Raw genomic sequence first — 20,853 nt, 5'->3', positions numbered from 1 at the left:
CCACTCTACTCCATTCCACTCTACCACATTCCGCTCTCCTCCAATCCAACCCACTCCACTCTACCCCATTCCATTCTACTACAGTCCACCCCACACTACCACAGTCCAGTCCACCCTAACCTACTTCAGTCCACTCCAATACTATCCACCCCACTACAGACCACTCCTTCCTCTCAATCCAGTCTGTCCCACCCCATTTCAATCCATCATACTCCAATCCACTCCATCCAGTCCACCCCACTCCACTTTACTCCTGCTTTACTCCTATCCACTTCACCCCACTCCACTCTATCCCAATCCAATCCAACCTTCCCCAGTTGAGTGCACCACACTCCAGTCCACCCCTCTCCACCCCACTCTTGTCCAGTCCACCCCACTCTTGTCCAGTCCACCCCACTCTTGTCCAGTCCACCCCACTCTTGTCCAGTCCACCCCACTCTTGTCCAGTCCACCCCACTCTTGTCCAGTCCACCCCACTCTTGTCCAGTCCACCCCACTCTTGTCCAGTCCACCCCACTCTTGTCCAGTCCACCCCACTCTTGTCCAGTCCACCCCACTCTTGTCCAGTCCACCCCACTCTTGTCCAGTCCACCCTACTCTTGTCAGGTCTACCCCACCCCACTCCAGTCCAGTGAATCCAATCCACCCCATGTCAATCCAGTCCAATCCACCCCTGTCATATCACTCCATTTCAGTCCAGCCACCCCAATCTAGTCTACCTCACTCCAATCCAATCCACCTCACTCCAATCCATCCCACTTGAATCTATCCACATCCAATCCATCTCACCCCATTCCAATCCACCCGGCTACACCCCAGTCCACCCACTCTACGCCAGTCGAATCGACCAGACTATCTCAATCCACTCCCTCTATTCAATCCCTGACCACCCTACTCCATCCCACTCCACTCTCTGCCACTGAATCACTGATATCTACTGCCCTCTACTCAACTCTCTGACACCCTACTCTGACATTCTACTCCAACAAATCTACTCTACAACACTACTGGTCTACTCCACTCTGACACTTCACACCACTAACTTTTAGCAATGCTGAACAGCAGCCATACTGGTGTACAACATGGCAAAAACACATTGTCAAGCCAAGAGATCTTGTATAAGCGAGAGGGATTGGCTTTGCCACTGTCTGTTGTTTTTGTGTGTATTGTTCAGTATGTTATGTTTTTCCCACAGAATTGTTCTTTTAAATCACCATCTTAAACATTAAAGTTGTGATCACTTCATCTGCATTTGTTTTTTTTATAGGCTTATATGCTCTGACTAATTTCTTCTCGTCAGAGTGGGTACCTCAGAAGATTCTGTACAGTAATAGTGTAGCGTTTCTTAAGGTGACCACCACATCTGCTTGCATACTTAAGACATTATGTTCTACAGTAGCCAGGACGATTGCTTTTGTTTGAGAAAGGAACTGTGGGAGACTGTGCTAAAGTATTTTTATTTTATACAACAGCAAGTCAAGAGACAAAACTCTGATTCTGATGATGTGACGGGGGAGAGTGTAAGGCGCATCAGCATCAACACCCTGTATCTCATTAGCACCACAATAGACCGGATGAGTAATGTAAGTGCAGCATCAATCATTTCTGTAATCTCATTTAGATCTGATCAGTCAACTCTTGTAGAATTATTCTGGATCACCAATTGTTTTATCAATCAGCCTATAGTGGCATCCTGCATGATGAATGATCTAATTTAGAAGGTATTGCTTACAAGCTATGTCTGAAAGTACTCAGAAAATGTTATTTAAAGTTAAAGGTGATACATTAATGACCAAATCACTCACTATTCAGAAATGTTTGTAGCTATCAGGCCACAGGTTAGAATCCCACCAGGGCAGGCTCAACCTTTCATATTTCTAAAGGTCATAGTAACATCTTGTATCTCATAGGAACATCCAGCTGCAGATTCCTTACCTTTGAATCTCCCCAGGCATCAGACTGGATCCTGAAGATTTTTGCCTGAGCAGTACCCCTGCTTGCCATCTGGTAGCTTCATTCAGTTCTTTGCGTCTGTGTCGTTGGTGCTGGAAGTGATGTCACGGTCACCTATACAGGCACCACCCAGGCTTGTGGATGTCAGTTATTATATTTCCTCGCCATTTAGCGCTGATCTGGAGAAGAGCTACCCCGCTCTTTTTGGCAGGTTTTATTGACTTTTTGTCAATCTGTTTTTTAAAGTGTGTCGAAGGATGTCTTCTAGAGGGGCAGGTTTCTGTGTGGTGCATGTGCTGGCCTCTTTGTGGATGGTATGAGCCATACTCCTCAATAACCATCTCATTTGTTTTTTGTTTTAGTCTTACCTACAGTCCCCAGAGAATAAAAGTGATACACCGGGGAACTGCAGGGTATTTTTAATTCACTAATCTGGATTCTGTTATTATCCAGTAGCATTTATTTAAGACATTCCTCCTGCTCTGAATTCATCAGGACGTTTAGTCCGCCCTGGTGGTATTATCCTACCAGGGTGGGGGTGGGGAGAGGTAGCCTATGATGAAGCATGATACCATTAGATATGTGAGACTTCCTATTTCATAAGAAATTATCTTCACTACATAAGGACACCTGGGCAGGGACTCCACTCTTTCACCTTAGTGGTGTTTACTCCCATTTATTAGGAGGCAAAAAAACTGGAGTGGCTTTCTACCAATAGCACCCACACTTGTTTGTGATGATGGGTCAGAGGGGGCCCTATCAGGTTCCGCACTGGCTACTTCAGCCTCAGCTCTGATTGGCCCCCGTTGTTCCGATCATGGATCTGGACCAGCACTAGCTGTGCCAATGCGACTTTCTCCAGCACTGGTCCTGATGCCAGCCCCATTCTAATCCTAGATGACTGAGTTGGAACGGCATCAACAGGGCCCACTGGTTCTAGGTCATTGCCTGAGCAATTTTCTGAGCATCTCCATATACTGGTGTGCTTTCTCCACCTACTGTGGCTACAGAGGAGGGAGCATCGTATGCAATGGTGGTGAAGAGGGCAGCGGAGGTCCTTGACCTCGAACTTCACTCTGTGGCAGCCAAGACTAACCTCTTGACAGAAGTGCTTCAGCCCGGAGCTTCCTCTTTAGAACCCAAGTGCCCCTTCAGTGAAGCTCTGACTGACGTCCTACTGAGATCCTGGTCCAAGCACAGCACAGGGGATCCTGTGAACAGGACAGTTGCCCGCGCCATCAGCCTGCGCCAGGCAACTCAAGTTTCTTCAGTCAACACCCCACCCCTAAGAGTTTGGTAGTCCAAGCTTCCACTCCCATGGCGCTCTCCCAGACAGGGAATCCAAAAGGCTGGACACCTACGAACGAGGGCACCATCTTGTCATAAGGTGCCTCAATCTCTACAAAAACTTGCTATGCTGCTGCAGTCACTGTTGAAAGGGCTACCATCAACGATGAGAACACCGCCGACGAAGACACTGTTGACTAAGGCACCTTTGAGGAGGACACCGTAGGCGACGAAGACACTGTTGACGACTACTTTATTAAAAACACTGGCAACAATGCGCTCCAGGAAATTACAACGCACTGAACTATCTTTAACATCATTGATGCCTGCTTCTATAATGCAGTTTATTGAACCAGCAGATAAGGACATACTCCTTCCTGCTCACACATTTCCAGTCAAAGTTTCGCCTTTCCTACCAGTGCATTTGCATGATCAAGATGACTCCAATGAAGAAGGTCCCTTTGGGGTGGCCCATAGCCCCTCTGAATTACATGTGAAATGTCAAGTTGAGGATGATGACTAAAGGAGGCTAGCTCAGTTTATGGTCTACACCTAAGGTGTGGCACCCTATACTGAGTTCAGGCAACCCTTAGATAGTGAATAGGTGTCCAGGGAGCAAAAGCTCTCAAGGGGTAGCTTAGGCGAGCAGCTGAAGCTTATCTAGGAGGAATGTAAAGCTCTTCCAGTACCACGGTAGTTAGACAGTAATTCACACACAAGAAAGAACCTTCAAGTGTTGCAAAAATAAAGGAATCTTTATTGCAGCATTACTACTACTAGACTAGCATTGGTTTACCTCCCTTTGAAGATATCTACACACAATATATACACAAAATAACCAGCAGAAATAGTACAAAATGTACAGGGCCCTATGGGGGGCCAAAACCATATACTAAGTAAGTGGAATGTGAAATAGTGAACCCTACAAAAGTGAGTGTGGTAGTTAGCTAGGAGCTGAGGAAGGATGGAAACACCAGAGGTAAGTACAGCAAGTATCCCCAGCGCCCAGGTGCAGAGTGGTTATATACTTAGTCGTCCAATAGGCTAACACAGGAAGGTAGAGGTTGGAGTTTGTGCGTTTCAGGACTCTTCCCAGTGGACCCCAAGGAAACCTGCAGACAAGAGGAAGGTTGGAGGGTGCCCCCACCCCAGGATACCCAGAAGGCAGGAGTACCTACACCAGTGTACCTGCGGTGCATAGGAGTGAAAAGACCCTTGCTGAAGTCAGTGGGAGTCTCTGATATCCAACTGCTGTTGCGAACCGTGGACCAGGCAGGTGGAAGCCAGGGACGAATTCTGGATGCAGAAGACCTGAAAAGGAAGGGGACAGAGTCCAGCGCTCTCGGAGGTGCCCAGGTCGTGCAGGTGGCAAGACCCACTGACCTAGAGGTGAAGTTCCTCCAGGTCAGTGAAGGAAGATGTCCAGCTGCAGGGTTCAGGAGCTGCTGAAGATCCTAGGAGGTCACCTACGAGCTGCCCCTAGACTGTCGCCGGATTGCAGGAGGGTCAGTGATCAGCCAGGTCACCAACAAGCACTGGCAAATGCAAGCAGGAGCTGAAGAATTATTTGCAAAGTTGTGGGGACAAGCAAGGTCCAGGGGACTCTACCCTTGAGGGGGGTCAGGGCTGGCCCTCAGCGTGCCGGAAGGCCAGCAGAAGTCGTTGGAGACCCCACACGTGACCCACAGACGTTGGACACAAAGAGGCCTCAGCAGCACAACAAAACATAAGTCCCATGTCACAGGAGTTGCAGAACAAAAGCTGATCTTCGAGTTGCAGTGTGCTGGAGGTTAGGGCTTCTTGGCGCCTCAAGATCTCCTGGAGGAAGAGTCAGCAAGCCTTGGCAAGTGCAATAGCCACAGTGCACAGGGATTCAAGTCCAGTGTTGGGAGCAGGGGCCCACAGTCTCCCAAGTTGGTACAAAGACAAGCAGGACCCAGAGGAGGCCACAGACTCACCACCTGTGTTGCAGTCATTCAGTGTTCGTGGGACAACAGACCCCACCATCTGGTTGACTGAGCAGGCATGTTTTGGTTCCAAAGCAGACCAGCAGCGGTTCCAGAGACCAGGAGCAAAAGATGTCTTGCAGAGAGTCTTGCTTGACTTAATCTGAGGACCCACCTCTGGGGGAGCCCTTAAGAAACCCTAAAAGGGAGTAAGGTACTCTTGAGTGACCCACCTATCAGAGGGGGTCAGGGACATAATCTATCTGGCCTAACCAGTTACATGCTTCCCAGGGGCCTCTGCTCATGTTGTTACCAAGAAGGCAGAATCAACCGGCCACCTGGCAGAGCTTTGTGCACCTACCTGTCCTTTATGCAATTTCACACCAGACCAGGAACCAGGGGTTCCTGAATTGTTGCAAACCGGATTATGCAAGGAGGGCACCTAATGTGCCCTTCAAAGCAGTCTGGTGGCACTCAGAGGTCACGCCAGCCCATAGACCCCTAATACACGGAGGTGGTCACACCTCTCTTGCAGGAAATCTTTTGTTCTGCCTTCCTCTGCTTGAGCCATGCTCACCAGCAGGAGGGCAGAACAGTGTCTGGGGTCAGCAGCAGCATGGGCTGGCAGATAGACCCTGGAAGGCTGCACAGGCAGAACTGGGGGATCCTCTAAGGAGGCACCAGAGTACAGGGGATTATGCAGCTAGCACTGGAATCGGTGTAGTTGCAAGATTCCAACATGTTTGATACCAAACATGCCTAGGTTTGAAGAAGCCATTGTGCAGTTGGACCACTCGTGTTGACTGGTTCTACTACATCACTTAAGATGGCTTCCTCTCACTTACAAAGCCCAGAGAATGCAGTCTGGGGTTTGTAGGGGTACCCTGATCATACAAGGGTACCCTCACAATTATGGACATGGACCCTGCCCTGGGGCTCCAAGGGCGTCATATGCTGCAACCCATGGGAGAGCCCTGGTGTACCAATTCCCTGGGTACCTAAGTGCCATGTACTAGAGACTTAATGGGTGCACCAGTATGCCAATTGTGGGTGTAAACGTTTACCAGCAACCACATTTAGATGAGAAAGCACAGGCACTGGGGTCCTAGTTAGCAAGAACCCAGTGTACTACTGTCAGAACAAACTGACACAAGGCAAAAAAGTGTGGGGGGGTACTACAACCAGAACCCAGCTTACTACAGTGGCCAATGCTACGATGATGACTATTACTCAACTGCACAACCAGAAGGTTATGAAGAGCAGTGTTCTTCCTATGAACACCACCAGCTACAGGGCCACTCAGTTCAAATGCCACAAGAACTAATATCCAATTTGCAGCACATGCTACAGAATTATTACAGGAGGTTTCCTGATCCAATCAACAGCTGAGCCTTTATCTCTGCCACAAGCACCATTAAGGCCTCCAAGGGAGCACTCACCACTTCACCCACGCACTCTAGAATTGCAGGAAGCTCCTTGGTTCCCAATACCACACACTATGGCGGACTCACCAGTAGATGATCCACCACAGAGGAAGGAGAAATAAAAGAATCCACGCCAGCCCCTAGCGAGTGGGATGACTACTTGACCCAAGCACCTTTTCCTCTTTTACCACCATCAGTAGATTCACCACCAGAAGACATTGGTGGTTCCCATAATGTAATGGAAAGAGTGGCAAAGAGGTTTCAACTTCCTATTCTTTCCAGACAAACTGTTTTCTCTACAACTTTAAAGAGCAGATGAATTAAATCAGTAATGGCCAACCCTGATGTTGAATTTAATTGGCAAGAGGGTTTAAAAACCATGAATGACCCACCTACAGTCTCTGCTGTAATGCCCAGATTAGACATAAAATATAAAGCTCCGGATGACTCTCTGGCATGTCTTGTGGGTCATCCTAAGCCGGCTCACTGTAATTACACATGCTGCCCAAAATCTGTCTACCCCTTTCTCTACTCCATGATCGGAATGGACGCTGCTCAGACAACATTGGCAAACTTTCTCCGATATGGCAGTCATCACAGATCAAGGGGCCATCTCTTTAGCAAATCCTAGGGAGATTCGACAGACAGATGTGGTCTGACATGGCGCAATTTATAGATACATGGGTGGATGCCAAAAAGATCCTCCAAGAGGGAGAAAGAGCTTCAGCTGAGATAATTAACTGTACTATAGGCATTTCTTCGACAGGGTTCAAACAGTTAGCTGGAGGGGCAGTACTTTGGAGTCAAAGCTGGCTGAAAGTAGCATCTTTCAGACCAGAGGTCCAGAGTAAAATCCTGGAATTGCCGTATGACGGAGAAGCCTTGTTTGGCAAACATATCGATGATGCTTTGCAAGCTATCAAAAGCGATATGGACAAAGCTAAGTCTCTGGGTACTCTGCAGATGAAAAGGCAGCCCTTTCGAGGAGCTAGAGGCAGAAGCTCCCACTCTTATCGAGGAGTATTCCACTCTGACAAACAGCAATTCCAACCATATCACAATAAATATCGTTCCCAATATACACAGCAATACTGCCATACCACCAACCTCCATCGGCAGCCTATAGACAACCAACAAGATGCAAACAGCCCCCCAGAGGACAGGGATACACCTAGAAAACAGTGACCGCACCTTGATTCTGGTTGCCTAACATTACCAATCAGATCAACTTTGTGGGCAGATTTCCAATTACCTTCTCCAATGGTCCCTCATCACTACAGACAAGTGGGTCCTAGATGTCATAGCTCGGGGACATACACTTGAATTCATCAACAAACCACCAAATATCTCTCCAAGAGGACCCCCACCTCCCCATCTGAAAGAACTTTTAAAGGAAATGTCTATCCTGCTGACAAACGGTCCAATAGAATATGTCCTGAAGGCTCAGAGGGCAATTGGTTTCTACTCCTGTTTCTTTGTCGTAAGGAAGAAAATGGGAGACTTTTGCCCTATCTTAGACCTTCCTAAGCTAAACAAGTACCTGAAATAATAGTCCTTTTTCATGGTCACCCTACAGGACATTTATCACCTTCTCAACCATAGAAGACAGCCATAGATCTATAAGATGCATATTTCCATGTCACAATTCATCCCAACCATAGGACATTTTTAAGATACTCGCTAGCCGGCACCCACTACCAATTCGAAGTCCTCTCCTTTGGCCCCAAATCAGCCTGCACATTTTTACCAAGTGTCTAGCTCCACTGGTGGCACACTTGACAGGACGGTGTCCAGATATTCCCTTACCTGGACGACTGGTTGATAAAAGCTCCAACTTCCAAAGAAGCTGCAGCGGATACAACACAATGCCTCACACTCTTCAGGTCATTAGGCCTCTCAGTAATTGTGCAGAAATCTTCGGTCGTTCCTAGGAGCAGTCCTCGATCTCATCCGGGACAAGACATATGTCTCTCAGGAACAACAGCACAAGATTCAACAGCTAGCCCAAGACCTCAGCAAAAGAAAGTCAGTTTCAGCCCAGCATTACAAATAGTTACTGGGGATGCTATCCTCCTGCATCTCACTGATACCGAATTGCAGACTATGTATGCACCCATTAAAAGAGGAACTAGACAAACAATGGACACAGATCCTATGGTCATTCAATATCATTAAACATCATCCGAATCACACCAATCATGGTGACATCAATGGGGTGGAGGTTTCTCAATACGAACATTACACAGTCCCTAACGTTTCTCCCCTAAATACCAGACTTTATGGTAACAACAGATGAGTCTTTAGAGGGATGGGGCTCTCATCTCCAGGATCTCTCCATCAGTGGCAAATAGAGTACGACCGAACAGAGCATGCAAATAAATCAATTCAAACTCAAAGCCATACAACTGGTTCTACTATTGTGCCTGCTCATTGTGTCATGCTCATCCGTCCTTATTTGCAAGGACAACACAACAAGCATGTATTACAACAACAAACAGGGAGAAACAAGATAGTCAGCTCGGTCAAAGCAAACACAGACAATTTGGGAATTGGCTCTGCAGCACCAAATAACTCTGAAGGTGGATGATATCCCCGTCCAATGTCCTAGCGGACACATCGAGAGAAACATCTACCAGCTGCCACAAGTGGAAACTCGATCAAAACTCTACAGGACATCTCCTGCTGGGGCAAACTAAAGCTAGATCTGTTTGCAAGCAACAGGAAATGTCAGTTTTATGCAAGTTGGCATCACCAAAAATGGTAGTGGGGAATGCATTTTTGATATGATACGTCAAAAATCTTTGAATATGCTTTCCCCCCCGATCCCATTAATACGAGGATTCTCAGGAAAATGAAAAGAGAACCATGCCGGTTAATTTTCATTGCCCCCAGATGGCTGAGGCAGTTCTAGTTCACAGAGCTCCTGCTCCTTTTATGACAACTGCATATTCATCTGAAGCCCACCCCAGCCTTACTAATGATGAACAGCGGCCAAGTACTTAATCCCAATCCGACGTCCGTACATTTACCGGCCTGGCTCCTGAATTCAATGAATGCGAACACTTAAACATACCAGAGAAATGCAGGGAAATTTGGGCGAAAGCTAGAGCAGACACCATAAACAAAACCTATACACTCGAGTGGAAATTCAGTTCTGTCTTTGGTGCCAAGATAAGCAGGTACATCCATTCTCTTTCGATCTGGAGCAAATATTACCATATCTCCTGCATTTAGCAGAATTTGGGCCTTCAGATTCAACTATGAAGGTGCATTTGACAGTGATATCTCATTTTCGCAGTCTTAACAACCATCTCTCTGATCAACGATAATAAAGTAGGTCCCCAAGGGACCTTTTAGAGTGTTTCCACCAGTTAAAGAGCCGCCTCCTTCTTGGCACCTTAATGTAGTATTGAGTCAGCTAATGAAACCCCCGTTCAAGCCAGTGCACAAAGCGATTTGAAATTCTTCACTTGGAAAAGGGCATTAGTCCTTGCATTGACATCAGCAAGAAGTTAGCGACATTCAGGCATTTACAACAAAAGAGCCTTTCATCCAATTCAAAAATGATGTTGGGATACTTTGAACAAATCCTAAATTTATACCAAAAATTACTTGGGGATTTTCACTTAAATGAACACATAGTGCTAAGGACATTCTTCCTCAGTCTGCAAACAAGTGCAGAGAAATCTCTACACACTCTGGACTTCAAAAGGTGACTCAAATGTTATTTACATAAAACTAAACAGTTCAGTAAAACAGTCTAGTTGTGTGTGGCATATGGAAATATGTGTAGGAAAGTAGCATCTTTCTGACATAGTTACCTCACTTTTTGCCTGGTGTCAGTGTTATGACTGTAGGGAGCCCAGTGTCTGTGCTCTTTCCTCTAAATGTGTTTGCTGGTGAACCTTGTAAACCCCACAATTGGCATAATATACCCCTAGGGAAGTCCCTAGTACATGGTACATTGGTACCCATGGTACTCGGGCATTGATACAACAGGGGACCCCCATGGGCTGCAGCAATTATTGTGCCACCCATGTGAGCCCATGCAAACTGTGTCTGCAAGCCTGCCATTGCAGCCTGTGTGAAATGGTGCATGCACCTTTCACTTAAGATATAAGACTTGCCTTATACCCGGGTCACTGCTCTTGGACACTGTAAGTAACCCCTCTGGTAGGCCCTTCAGCCCAAGGGCAGGGGACATGTCCCTAAGTGTGAGTGTACCCCTACATGAGCATAGTGCCCCTACGAACCCTAGATTCCATTCTCTGGTCGTTGTAATTGCGGGAAAGCCATCTTAAGGTATGTAGTGGGCACTGGTCAACACGAGTGGTCCAACTACATAATGACTTCGGCAACCTAGGCGTGTTTGGTATCAAACATGTTGGAATCTTGCAACAACACCAATTCTAGTGCTAGTTGCATGATCCCCCGTACTTTGGCAGTTACTTATAGAATCCCCCAGTTCTGCCTGTGCAGCCTTCCAGGGCCTGGCTGCCAACCCACACTGCTGCCGACAACAGACGCTGTTCTGCCCTCTTGCCGGTGAGCCTGGTTTAAGCAGAGGAAGGCAGAACAAAGGATTCCCTTCAAGGGAGAGGTGTTGCCGGTGAGCCTGGTTTAAGCAGAGGAAGGCAGAACAAAGGATTCCCTTCAAGGGAGAGGTGTTACCTCCCACTGTGTATTAGGTGTCTGTGGGCTTGGGGTGGCGTGGTCTCTGATCACCACCAGACTGCTTTGAAAGGCGCATTTGGTGCCCTCTTTGCATAATCTGGTGGCACCAGTTCAGGAACCCGTGATTCCTGGTCTGGCGCAAAACTGCACAGAGGAGAGGGGAGTGACCAGCCCCGTGTTCAGCTCCTCCACTAGGGAGATGCACAGAGATCTGCTGGGTGGCCAGTTGATTCTGCCATTTTGCAATCAAGGTAGGCAGAAGCCCCTGGGAGCATCTGATTGGTTAGGCCAGGTAGATGATGTCACTGACCCCCTCTGATAGGTGGGTCACCCCAGAGTGCCTTTTAGGGTTACTTGAGGGCTTCCCCTAACTCCACCCACCCCCTTCCCCCGCCCGGTGTGTCCTCAGATTTGTCAAGCAAAAGTCTCCCAGGAACTCTCTGCAAGACATCCTCTGCTCCTGGCCTCCGGAATCGCTGCTGGTCTGCTTTGGAACTGAAACAAGACTGTATCCAGCTGGGAAGGCTCCCACTAAAACATTGTGTTCAGTGGCATGTGTAGCTGCAGATACACATGCTGTGCATAGTCCGCCGTCTGGTGTTGGGCTCGGAGTGTTACAAGTTGTTTTTCTTCGAAGAAGTCTTTTCGAGTCACGGGACCGAGGGACTCCTCCTACTTTGGTTCCATTGCGCATGGGCGTCGACTCCATCTTAGATTGTTTTTTTTCTGCCATCGGGTTCGGACGTGTTCCTTTTCGCTCCGTGTTGTGGGTCGGAAAGATAGTCAGAATCTCGGAAAAATACGTCGGTATTGTTTCGTTCGGTATCGGGTTAGATTAGAATCGACACCGAATCTTGAAGAGCTCCGGTAACCCTTCGGGGTATTTTAGATCCCCCGTCGGGGCATTGTCGGCCCGACCGCGTGCAACATCGAGACTGATGGAACGGACCCCGTTCCGATTCTGTCCTAAATGCCACAATAAATATCCTTATACGGACCAACATTTGGTCTGTAACTTGTGCCTGTCCCCCGAGCACAAGGAGGAGACGTGTGAGGCCTGTCGCGCGTTTCGGTCGAGAAAAACGCTCAGAGACCGAAGAGCCAGGAGGTTGCAGATGGCGTCCACGCCGACAGGACAACAAAGGTTCGAGGAGGAGGAAGAAGAATTCGACGTCGAAGAGCAACCAACCGTGAGTAAGACGTCGAAAAAACAGACAAAGCCCAGGGGATGCCACTGCCAACAGGCCATGGCTTAACCCATAAAGTAGGTGACCGTCCATCGGCACCGAAAAAGGGCGAGATGGTGCCGAAGTCGTCCGACTCAGGTCGAGACACAGGCACGCAGCAATCTCGGGACCGAGAGAGTGGTGCAGAAAAGGGTCGACACCGAGATAGCGGCACCGAAGCTGCTCGGCACAGAGACAGCGGCACCGAAGCTGCTCGGCACAGAGACAGCGGCACCGAAGCTGCTCGGCACAGAGACAGCGGCACCGAAGATGGTCGGCACCGAGAGGGCACGACACCGAAAAAGAGAAAGATCTCGTCGGAGCCGAAAAAAACTAAAGACACGGTTTCGGTGCCAAAACACCCGGCAACCGCACCGAAAACCAGTTCCTACTCAGAGGAACAAGCACTGTCCTCCCAACTAAAAAGACACAGATTTGAGGAGGAATTACAAACAACAGAAGTAGATCACACGCAAAAGCGGATCTTCATCCAAAAGGGTACAGGGAAGATCAGCACTCTTCCCCCAATCAAAAGGAAAAGAAAACTTGTCTTCCAGCAACAAGACAAGCGACCTCAAGCAAAGGTGGTAAAGAAGGTAACTCCACCACCCTCTCCACCACCGTCAACTCATGTATCACCGGCACAGACTCCACCACAATCACCAGCTCATACCACCTTGAGCCAAGATGATCAGGATGCATGGGACCTCTATGACGCTCCAGTTTCGGACAATAGCCCAGAGTCGTACCCAACTAAACCCTCACCACCTGAGGACAGTACAGCATATGCACAGGTGGTAGCTAGGGCAGCCGAATTTCATAATGTATCGCTACATTCGGAGCCTATCGAGGATGACTTCCTCTTTAACACCCTGTCCTCCACCCATAGCCATTATCAAAGCCTTCCTATGCTCCCAGGAATGCTAAGGCACGCTAAACAGATTTTTAGGGAGCCAGTTAAAAGCAGAGCAATAACTCCAAGGGTAGAGAAAAAATACAAGGCACCGCCCACAGACCCTGCTTTTATTACATCACAACTGACACCAGATTCAGTAGTCGTAGGAGCAGCTCGTAAAAGAGCCAACTCGCACACATCAGGCGACGCACCACCTCCGGACAAGGAGAGCAGCAAGTTTGATGCTGTGGGGAAAAGGGTTGCAGCACAAGCTGCAAATCAGTGGCGCATCGCCAACTCGCAAGCACTCCTAGCGCGATACGACAGGGCCCATTGGGACGAGATGCAGCATTTCATCTAGCACCTCCCCAAAGAAACGAGCGCAACAAGTGGTTGAAGAGGGACAAAATATCTCCAACAACCAGAAACGTTCTTCTATGGATGCAGCAGATACAGCTGCAAGAACAATAAATACTGCTGTGACGATAAGGAGGCACGCATGGCTGCGCACATCTGGCTTCAAACCTGAGATACAACAAGCAGTGCTCAATATGCCGTTTAATGAACAGCAATTGTTTGGGCCGGAAGTGGACACTGCAATTGAAAAATTAAAGAAGGACACCGACACAGCCAAAGCCATGGGCGTACTCTATTCCCCGCAGGGCAGAGGCACATTTGGCACATTTCGCAAAACAACTTTCAGAGGGGGGTTTCGAGGTCAAGCCACAGAAGCCAGCACCTCAGAAACAAGACCACCTACCTACCAGTGACAATATCAAAGGGGAGGCTTTCGGGGCCAATACAGAGGGGGCCATTTCCCAAGAAACCGGGGAAAATTTCAAGGTCCCAAAACCCCTCAAACTAAACAGTGACTCACAGGTCACACAACCTCTTCACACACCAGTGGGGGGAAGACTAAGCCAGTTCTACAAATCTTGGGAGGAAATAACAACAGACACTTGGGTCTTAGCAATTATCCAACATGGTTATTGCATAGAATTTCTCCAACTCCCTCCAAACGTCCCACCGAAAACACACAATATGTCAAAACAGCATATAGACCTTCTAGGACTAGAAGTTCAAGCATTACTGCAAAAAGACGCAATAGAATTAGTACCAAGTACACAAAACACAGGAGTTTACTCACTGTACTTTCTAATACCAAAGAAGGACAAAACTCTGAGACCAATATTAGATCTCAGAACACTAAACACCTACATCAAATCAGACCACTTTCACATGGTCACGTTACAAGACGTAATACCACTGCTAAAACAGCAAGACTACATGACAACGTTAGATCTGAAAGACGTGTATTTCCATATACCGATACATCCCTCGCACAGGAAATACCTAAGGTTCGTATTCAAAGGAATACATTACCAATTCAAAGTGTTGCCATTCGGAATAACAACAGCGCCAAGAGTCTTTACAAAATGTCTAGCAGTAGTAGCTGCACATATCAGGAGGCAGCAAATACACGTGTTCCCGTACCTAGACGATTGGTTAATCAAAACCAACTCGCTAACAAAGTGTTCACACCACACAGATTGTTATACAAACCCTTTACAAGCTGGGTTTCTCCATCAACTATGCAAAGTCACACCTTTTGCCGTGTCAAACACAGCAATACTTGGGAGCGACAATCAACACAACAGAGGGGATAGCCACTCCAAGTCCACAAAGGGTTCAAACTTTTCACAAGGTGATACAAGCCATGTATCCAACACAAAAGATACATGCAAAGATGGTATTAAAACTCCTAGGCATGATGTCCTCATGCATAGCCATTGTCCCAAACGCAAGATTACACATGCGGCCCTTACAACAGTGCCTAGCATCACAATGGTCACATGCACAGGGTCAACTTCTAGATCTGGTGTTGATAGACCGCCAAACATACATCTCGCTTCTATGGTGGAACAGTACAAATTTAAACAAAGGGCGGCCTTTCCAAGAACCAGTGCCACAATACGTGATAACAACAGATGCTTCCATGACAGGGTGGGGAGCACACCTCAATCAACACAGCATCCAAGGACAATGGGACGTACATCAAAGAAAGTTTCATATAAATCACCTAGAACTGTTAGCAGTATTTCTAGCATTGAAAGCATTCCAACCCATGATAACCCACAAATACGTTCTTGTCAAAACAGACAACATGACGACAATGTATTATTTAAACAAACAGGGAGGGACACACTCGACACAGTTGTGTCTCCTAACACAAAAAATATGGCATTGGGCAGTTCACAACCACATTCGCCTAATGGCACAATTTATTCCAGGGATCCAGAACCAGCTAGCAGACAATCTCTCTCGGGATCACCAACAGGTCCACGAATGGGAAATTCACCCCCAAATCCTGAACACTTACTTCCACATTTGGGGAACACCTCAAATATATCTATTTGCAACAAAAGAAAACGCAAAATGCCAAAACTTCGCATCCAGGTACCCACACCGGCAATCCCAAGGCAATGCTCTATGGATGAATTGGTCAGGGATATTTGCGTACGCTTTTCCCCCTCTCCCTCTCCTTCCATATCTAGTAAACAGATTGAGTCAAAACAAACTCAAACTCATACTAATAGCACCAACATGGGCAAGACAACCTTGGTATACGACACTACTAGACCTGTCAGTAGTACCTCATGTCAAACTACCCAACAAGCCAGATCTGTTAACACAACACAAACAACAGATCAGGCATCCAAACCCTGCATCGCTAAATCTAGCAATTTGGCTCCTGAAATCTTAGAATTTGGACACTTAGGCCTCACTCAAGAGTGTATGGAGGTCATAAAACAAGCTAGAAAACCTTCCACTAGACACTGCTATGCTAGTAAATGGAAAAGATTTGTTTGTTACTGTCATAATAATCAAATTCAACCATTGCATGCATCTCCGAAAGATGTAGTAGGATATTTACTACATTTACAGAAATCAAATCTAGCTTTCTCTTCCATAAAAATACATCTGACAGCAATATCTGCTTACCTGCAGATTACTCATTCAACTTCCCTATTTAGAATACCTGTCATTAAAGCGTTTATGGAAGGCCTAAAGAGAATTATACCACCAAGGACACCACCTGTTCCTTCATGGAACCTCAACATTGTCTTAACAAGGCTCATGGGTCCACCTTTCGAACCCATGCATTCTTGTGAAATGCAATACTTAACATGGAAAGTTGCATTTCTCATTGCCATTACATCTCTAAGAAGAGTAAGTGAAATACAGGCGTTTACCATACAAGAACCATTTATTCAAGTACACAAAAATAAGGTCGTTCTAAGTACAAATCCAAAATTCTTACCAAAGGTTATCTCACCGTTCCACTTAAACCAAACAGTTGAATTACCAGTGTTCTTCCCACAGCCAGATTCAATAGCTGAAAGAGCACTACATACATTAGACATCAAAAGAGCGCTAATGTACTACATTGACAGGACAAAACTAATTAGGAAGACAAAACAACTATTTATTGCTTTCCAAAAACCTCATACAGGAAATCCAATTTCAAAACAAGGTATTGCCAGATGGATAGTAAAGTGCATCCAAACCTGCTATCTTAAAGCAAAGAGAGAACTGCCTATTACACCAAAGGCACACTCAACCAGAAAGAAAGGTGCTACTATGGCCTTTCTAGGAAATATTCCAATGAACGAAATATGTAAGGCAGCCACATGGTCCACGCCTCACACATTTACTAAGCACTACTGTGTAGACGTGCTATCCGCACAACAAGCCACAGTAGGTCAAGCTGTATTAAGAACTTTATTTCAAACTACTTCCACTCCTACAGGCTGAACCACTGCTTTTGGGGAGATAACTGCTTACTAGTCTATGCACAGCATGTGTATCTGCAGCTACACATGCCATCGAACGGAAAATGTCACTTACCCAGTGTACATCTGTTCGTGGCATGAGACGCTGCAGATTCACATGCGCCCTTCCACCTCCCCGGGAGCCTGTAGCCGTTTGGAAGTAATCCTCAACATTTGTACATTTGTAAATATATTACTTTAACCTTCATTTTGTACATACTTATTCATTCCATTGCATGGGCACTATTACTAGCATACACAACTCCTACCTCACCCTCTGCGGGGAAAACAATCTAAGATGGAGTCGACGCCCATGCGCAATGGAACCAAAGTAGGAGGAGTCCCTCGGTCCCGTGACTCGAAAAGACTTCTTCGAAGAAAAACAACTTGTAACACTCCGAGCCCAACACCAGACGGCGGACTATGCACAGCATGTGAATCTGCAGCGACTAATGCCACGAACAGATGTACACTGGGTAAGTGACATTTTCCTTCTCCAGCTCCTGCAATATTTCTGCAACATCCTTGGCTGTGCATCCTCCAGGGTCTCAATGACTGTCTACATCCAAAAAGCAAGAAGGAATCTCCCTTCGAGTGAAGGATTCACTCCTCTGCATCTGCAGGCACTTCAAGACAATGACGACCGGCTGGTGGTCAGAGTGCCTTGTCCACAAACTACTGCCTGTGGCATAGGTAAGTCACCCCACTAGCAGGCCTTACAGCCCTAAGGCAGGGTGCACTATACCACAGGTGAGGGCATAGCTTCATGATCAATATGATCATGATGGAGTTGTCTACTCAGACACCCTCACTGCCCAACAGCAGGATGACTTCAAGCAAGTCTTGTAGCAGTATGCAGAGCTTTTCTTCTTGAACCCTGGATAGACACACCTTTGTACCCCTGATGTGGACACAGGAGACAGCTTGCCTGTCAAATCCAAGATCTATCAGCAGTCTGATCAAGTTAAGGAGAGCATTAAAGTTGAAGTCAACATGCTGAATTTAGGGGTTATTGAACCCTTTGAAACTTCTTGCACTAGCCCAGTGGTCTTAGTCCCCAAACCTCAACCCAGGGTGGAAAGAAAGAGGTTCTGTGGGTCTCAACTCTGTCACCAAGACAGATGCTCACCTTATTCCAAGGGCTGATGAGCTGATAGACAAATTAGGGGCACCAAAGTTTCTCAGTACCTTTGTCCTGAAATGGGGGTACTGCCAAATTCACAGAACATCCAGTAGTAAAAGAAAATACTTAATTCTCTACACCTGATGGGCATTATCAGTTAACTGTTATGCCCTTTGGTGTAAAGAATGCCCCCGCCACCTTCCAAAGTTGGTGAATCAAGTCTTTGCTGGCTTGGGATCCTTCAGTGCAGCATATCTTGATGACATTGATGACTTTACCTCCTCATGGCGGGATCACCTGGTCCACCTGGGGAAGGTTTTGCAGGCTCTGCAATCTGCAGGCCTCACTATCAAGGCATTCAAATGCCAGGTAGGGCAGGGCTTTGTTGTATACTTGGGCAACCATGTAGGTGGATACCAAGGGCAACCCTTACAGTCCAATAAGCTGACAATTCTGAACTGGGAAGCTCCAAAAACCCAGACTCAAGTCAGGTCATTCCTTGGCTTGACTGGCTATTACAGTAGGTTTGTGAAGGGGTCTGGATCCATTGTGACCCCCCGTCCCCCCAGAACTGACCTCCAAAAAATGCCCAAGAAAGTAACTTGGACTGTTAGTTCGCAAATGGCCTTTGACACCCTGAAGGAAGCAATGTGCTCAGCACGTGTTCCCAAAGCTCCAGAGTACTCTAAGCAGTTTATTGTGCAGACAGGTGCCTCTGAACATGGGATAGGAGCAGACCTATTCCAAACCAGTGATGATGGCCATGACCAACTGGTTGGTTTCATTAGCAGGAGGTTACTCCCCAGGGAATAGTGTTGGAGTGCCGTTGAGAGCGAGGTCTTTTCTGTGGTTTGGTCCTTGAAAAAGTTGAGAGCATACCTTTTTGTTACACACTTTATTGTTCAAACTGGCCTCTCAGATGGCTTATGCAAATGAAAGGTGAGAACCCCAAACTTTTGAGGAGGTCCAATTTCCTGAAGGGAATGGACTTTACTGTGGAACATAGTCCTGGGACTGCCAATGCAGGTGGCCTTTCCAGGGTTTTTCCACTTAGGCAATGAACACTCTCTTGGGAAAGGTTAGTCTCATCCTCTTTGGAACGGTTTTGTGTAGGGATGAGCCCCTTTTGACATGGTTACCCTCCCACTTTTTGCCTGATATTGATGCTGACTTGACTGAGTGTGTACTGGGATCCTACTTACCAGGCCCCAGCACCAGTGTTCTTTCCCTAAACTGTACCATTGTTTCCACAATTGGCACACCTCTGGCACACAGCTAAGTCCCTTGTAAAAGGTACCAGTGGTACCAAGGGCTCTGCGACCAGGGAGGGTCCCTAAGGGCTGCAGCATGTATTGTGCTACCCTAAGGGACCCATCACCAAACACATGCACAATGCCATGGGAGATTGTGTGTGCTGGTGGAGTGAAAAAGGTAGTCAACATGGCATCCCTCTTGGGGTGCCATGCACACAAACCACTGCCTGTAGCATAGGTAAGTCACCCCTCTAGCAGGCCTTACAGCCTTAAGACAGGGTGCACTGTACCACAGCTGAGACCATAGCAGCATGAGCAATATACCCCCCCACAGTGTCCAAGTCCTTTTTTAGACGTAAATGCAGTGTGGCTATATTGAGTACATGTGCTGGGAGTTTGTCATTACAAACTCCATGGCTTCACTGAAGACTGGGAGGTTTGGTATCAAACTTCACAACACAGTAAACCCACACTGATGCTAGTGTTGGTTTTATTCTAAAATGCACCCATAGGAAATCTTAGAGATGCCCCCTGTATTTAACTCAACCCTTTAGTGCAGGACTGATCAGTCTGTGCCAGCCTGCCACTATCAGACACGTTTCTGACCCCATGGGGTGAGACCTTTGTGCTGTCTGGGGTCAGAAACAAAGCCTGCTCTGGGTGGGGGTGCTCCACACTCGCTTCCCACCCCCCCCACCCCCGGTGCAGGATCTGTAACACTCGGGGGTAAGCCTCTAAGGCTAAGGCATCCTGTTACAGAGCCCCAGGACACTCCAGCTAGTGGAGATGCCCGCCCCCAGACCATGCACCACTTTTAGCGGCTGGTCCGGTGGGAAAATTAGGAAAAACAAGGTGGAGTGATTACTGCAGCTAAGACCACCACTAAGGTGCCCAGAGCTGAAGTGACCCCTACTTGTAGAGTCCTCCATCCTGGCTTGGAGGAGAGGGACCAATTGGGATAGGAATGTGCCCCTCTTCCCAAAGAATGTGGGCACAGGAATGGTGTAGCCACCCTCAGGGACAGTAGTCATTGGCACTGCCCTATGACCCCCCTCAAACGCCCCTAAATCTAGTATTTAGGGGCTCCCCTGAACCTTACTCTTAAGATTCCTGGTGACCTTAGGAAGAAAAAAGGACTGTTAAGCCAACCTCAGCAGTGAAGACTTCAGATGACAACTAACTTGGCCCCAGCCCTGCCAGCCTGTCTGCAGATTCAAAGACCTCTGCTCGAAGAAGGCG

The 20,853-nt window shown here is 47.3% G+C and overlaps 1 protein-coding gene across 1 annotated transcript in view; it reads left to right on the top strand.

The window, feature by feature from the left end:
- MROH1 (maestro heat like repeat family member 1) overlaps positions 1-20,853 on the top strand; it is a 1,237,492-nt gene that overhangs the window by 452,160 nt on the left and 764,479 nt on the right. The window contains exon 14 of the mRNA XM_069221041.1: positions 1,473-1,583. Coding sequence (XP_069077142.1) covers positions 1,473-1,583 — 111 coding nt within the window. The remainder of the gene's footprint in view (positions 1-1,472; positions 1,584-20,853) is intronic.

This window comes from Pleurodeles waltl, chromosome 2_2 (assembly GCF_031143425.1).
Source record: "Pleurodeles waltl isolate 20211129_DDA chromosome 2_2, aPleWal1.hap1.20221129, whole genome shotgun sequence".
Taxonomy (NCBI): domain Eukaryota; kingdom Metazoa; phylum Chordata; class Amphibia; order Caudata; family Salamandridae; genus Pleurodeles; species Pleurodeles waltl.
Note: the sequence above shows the minus strand (reverse complement) of the source record. Positions and strands in the feature narration are given on the sequence as shown.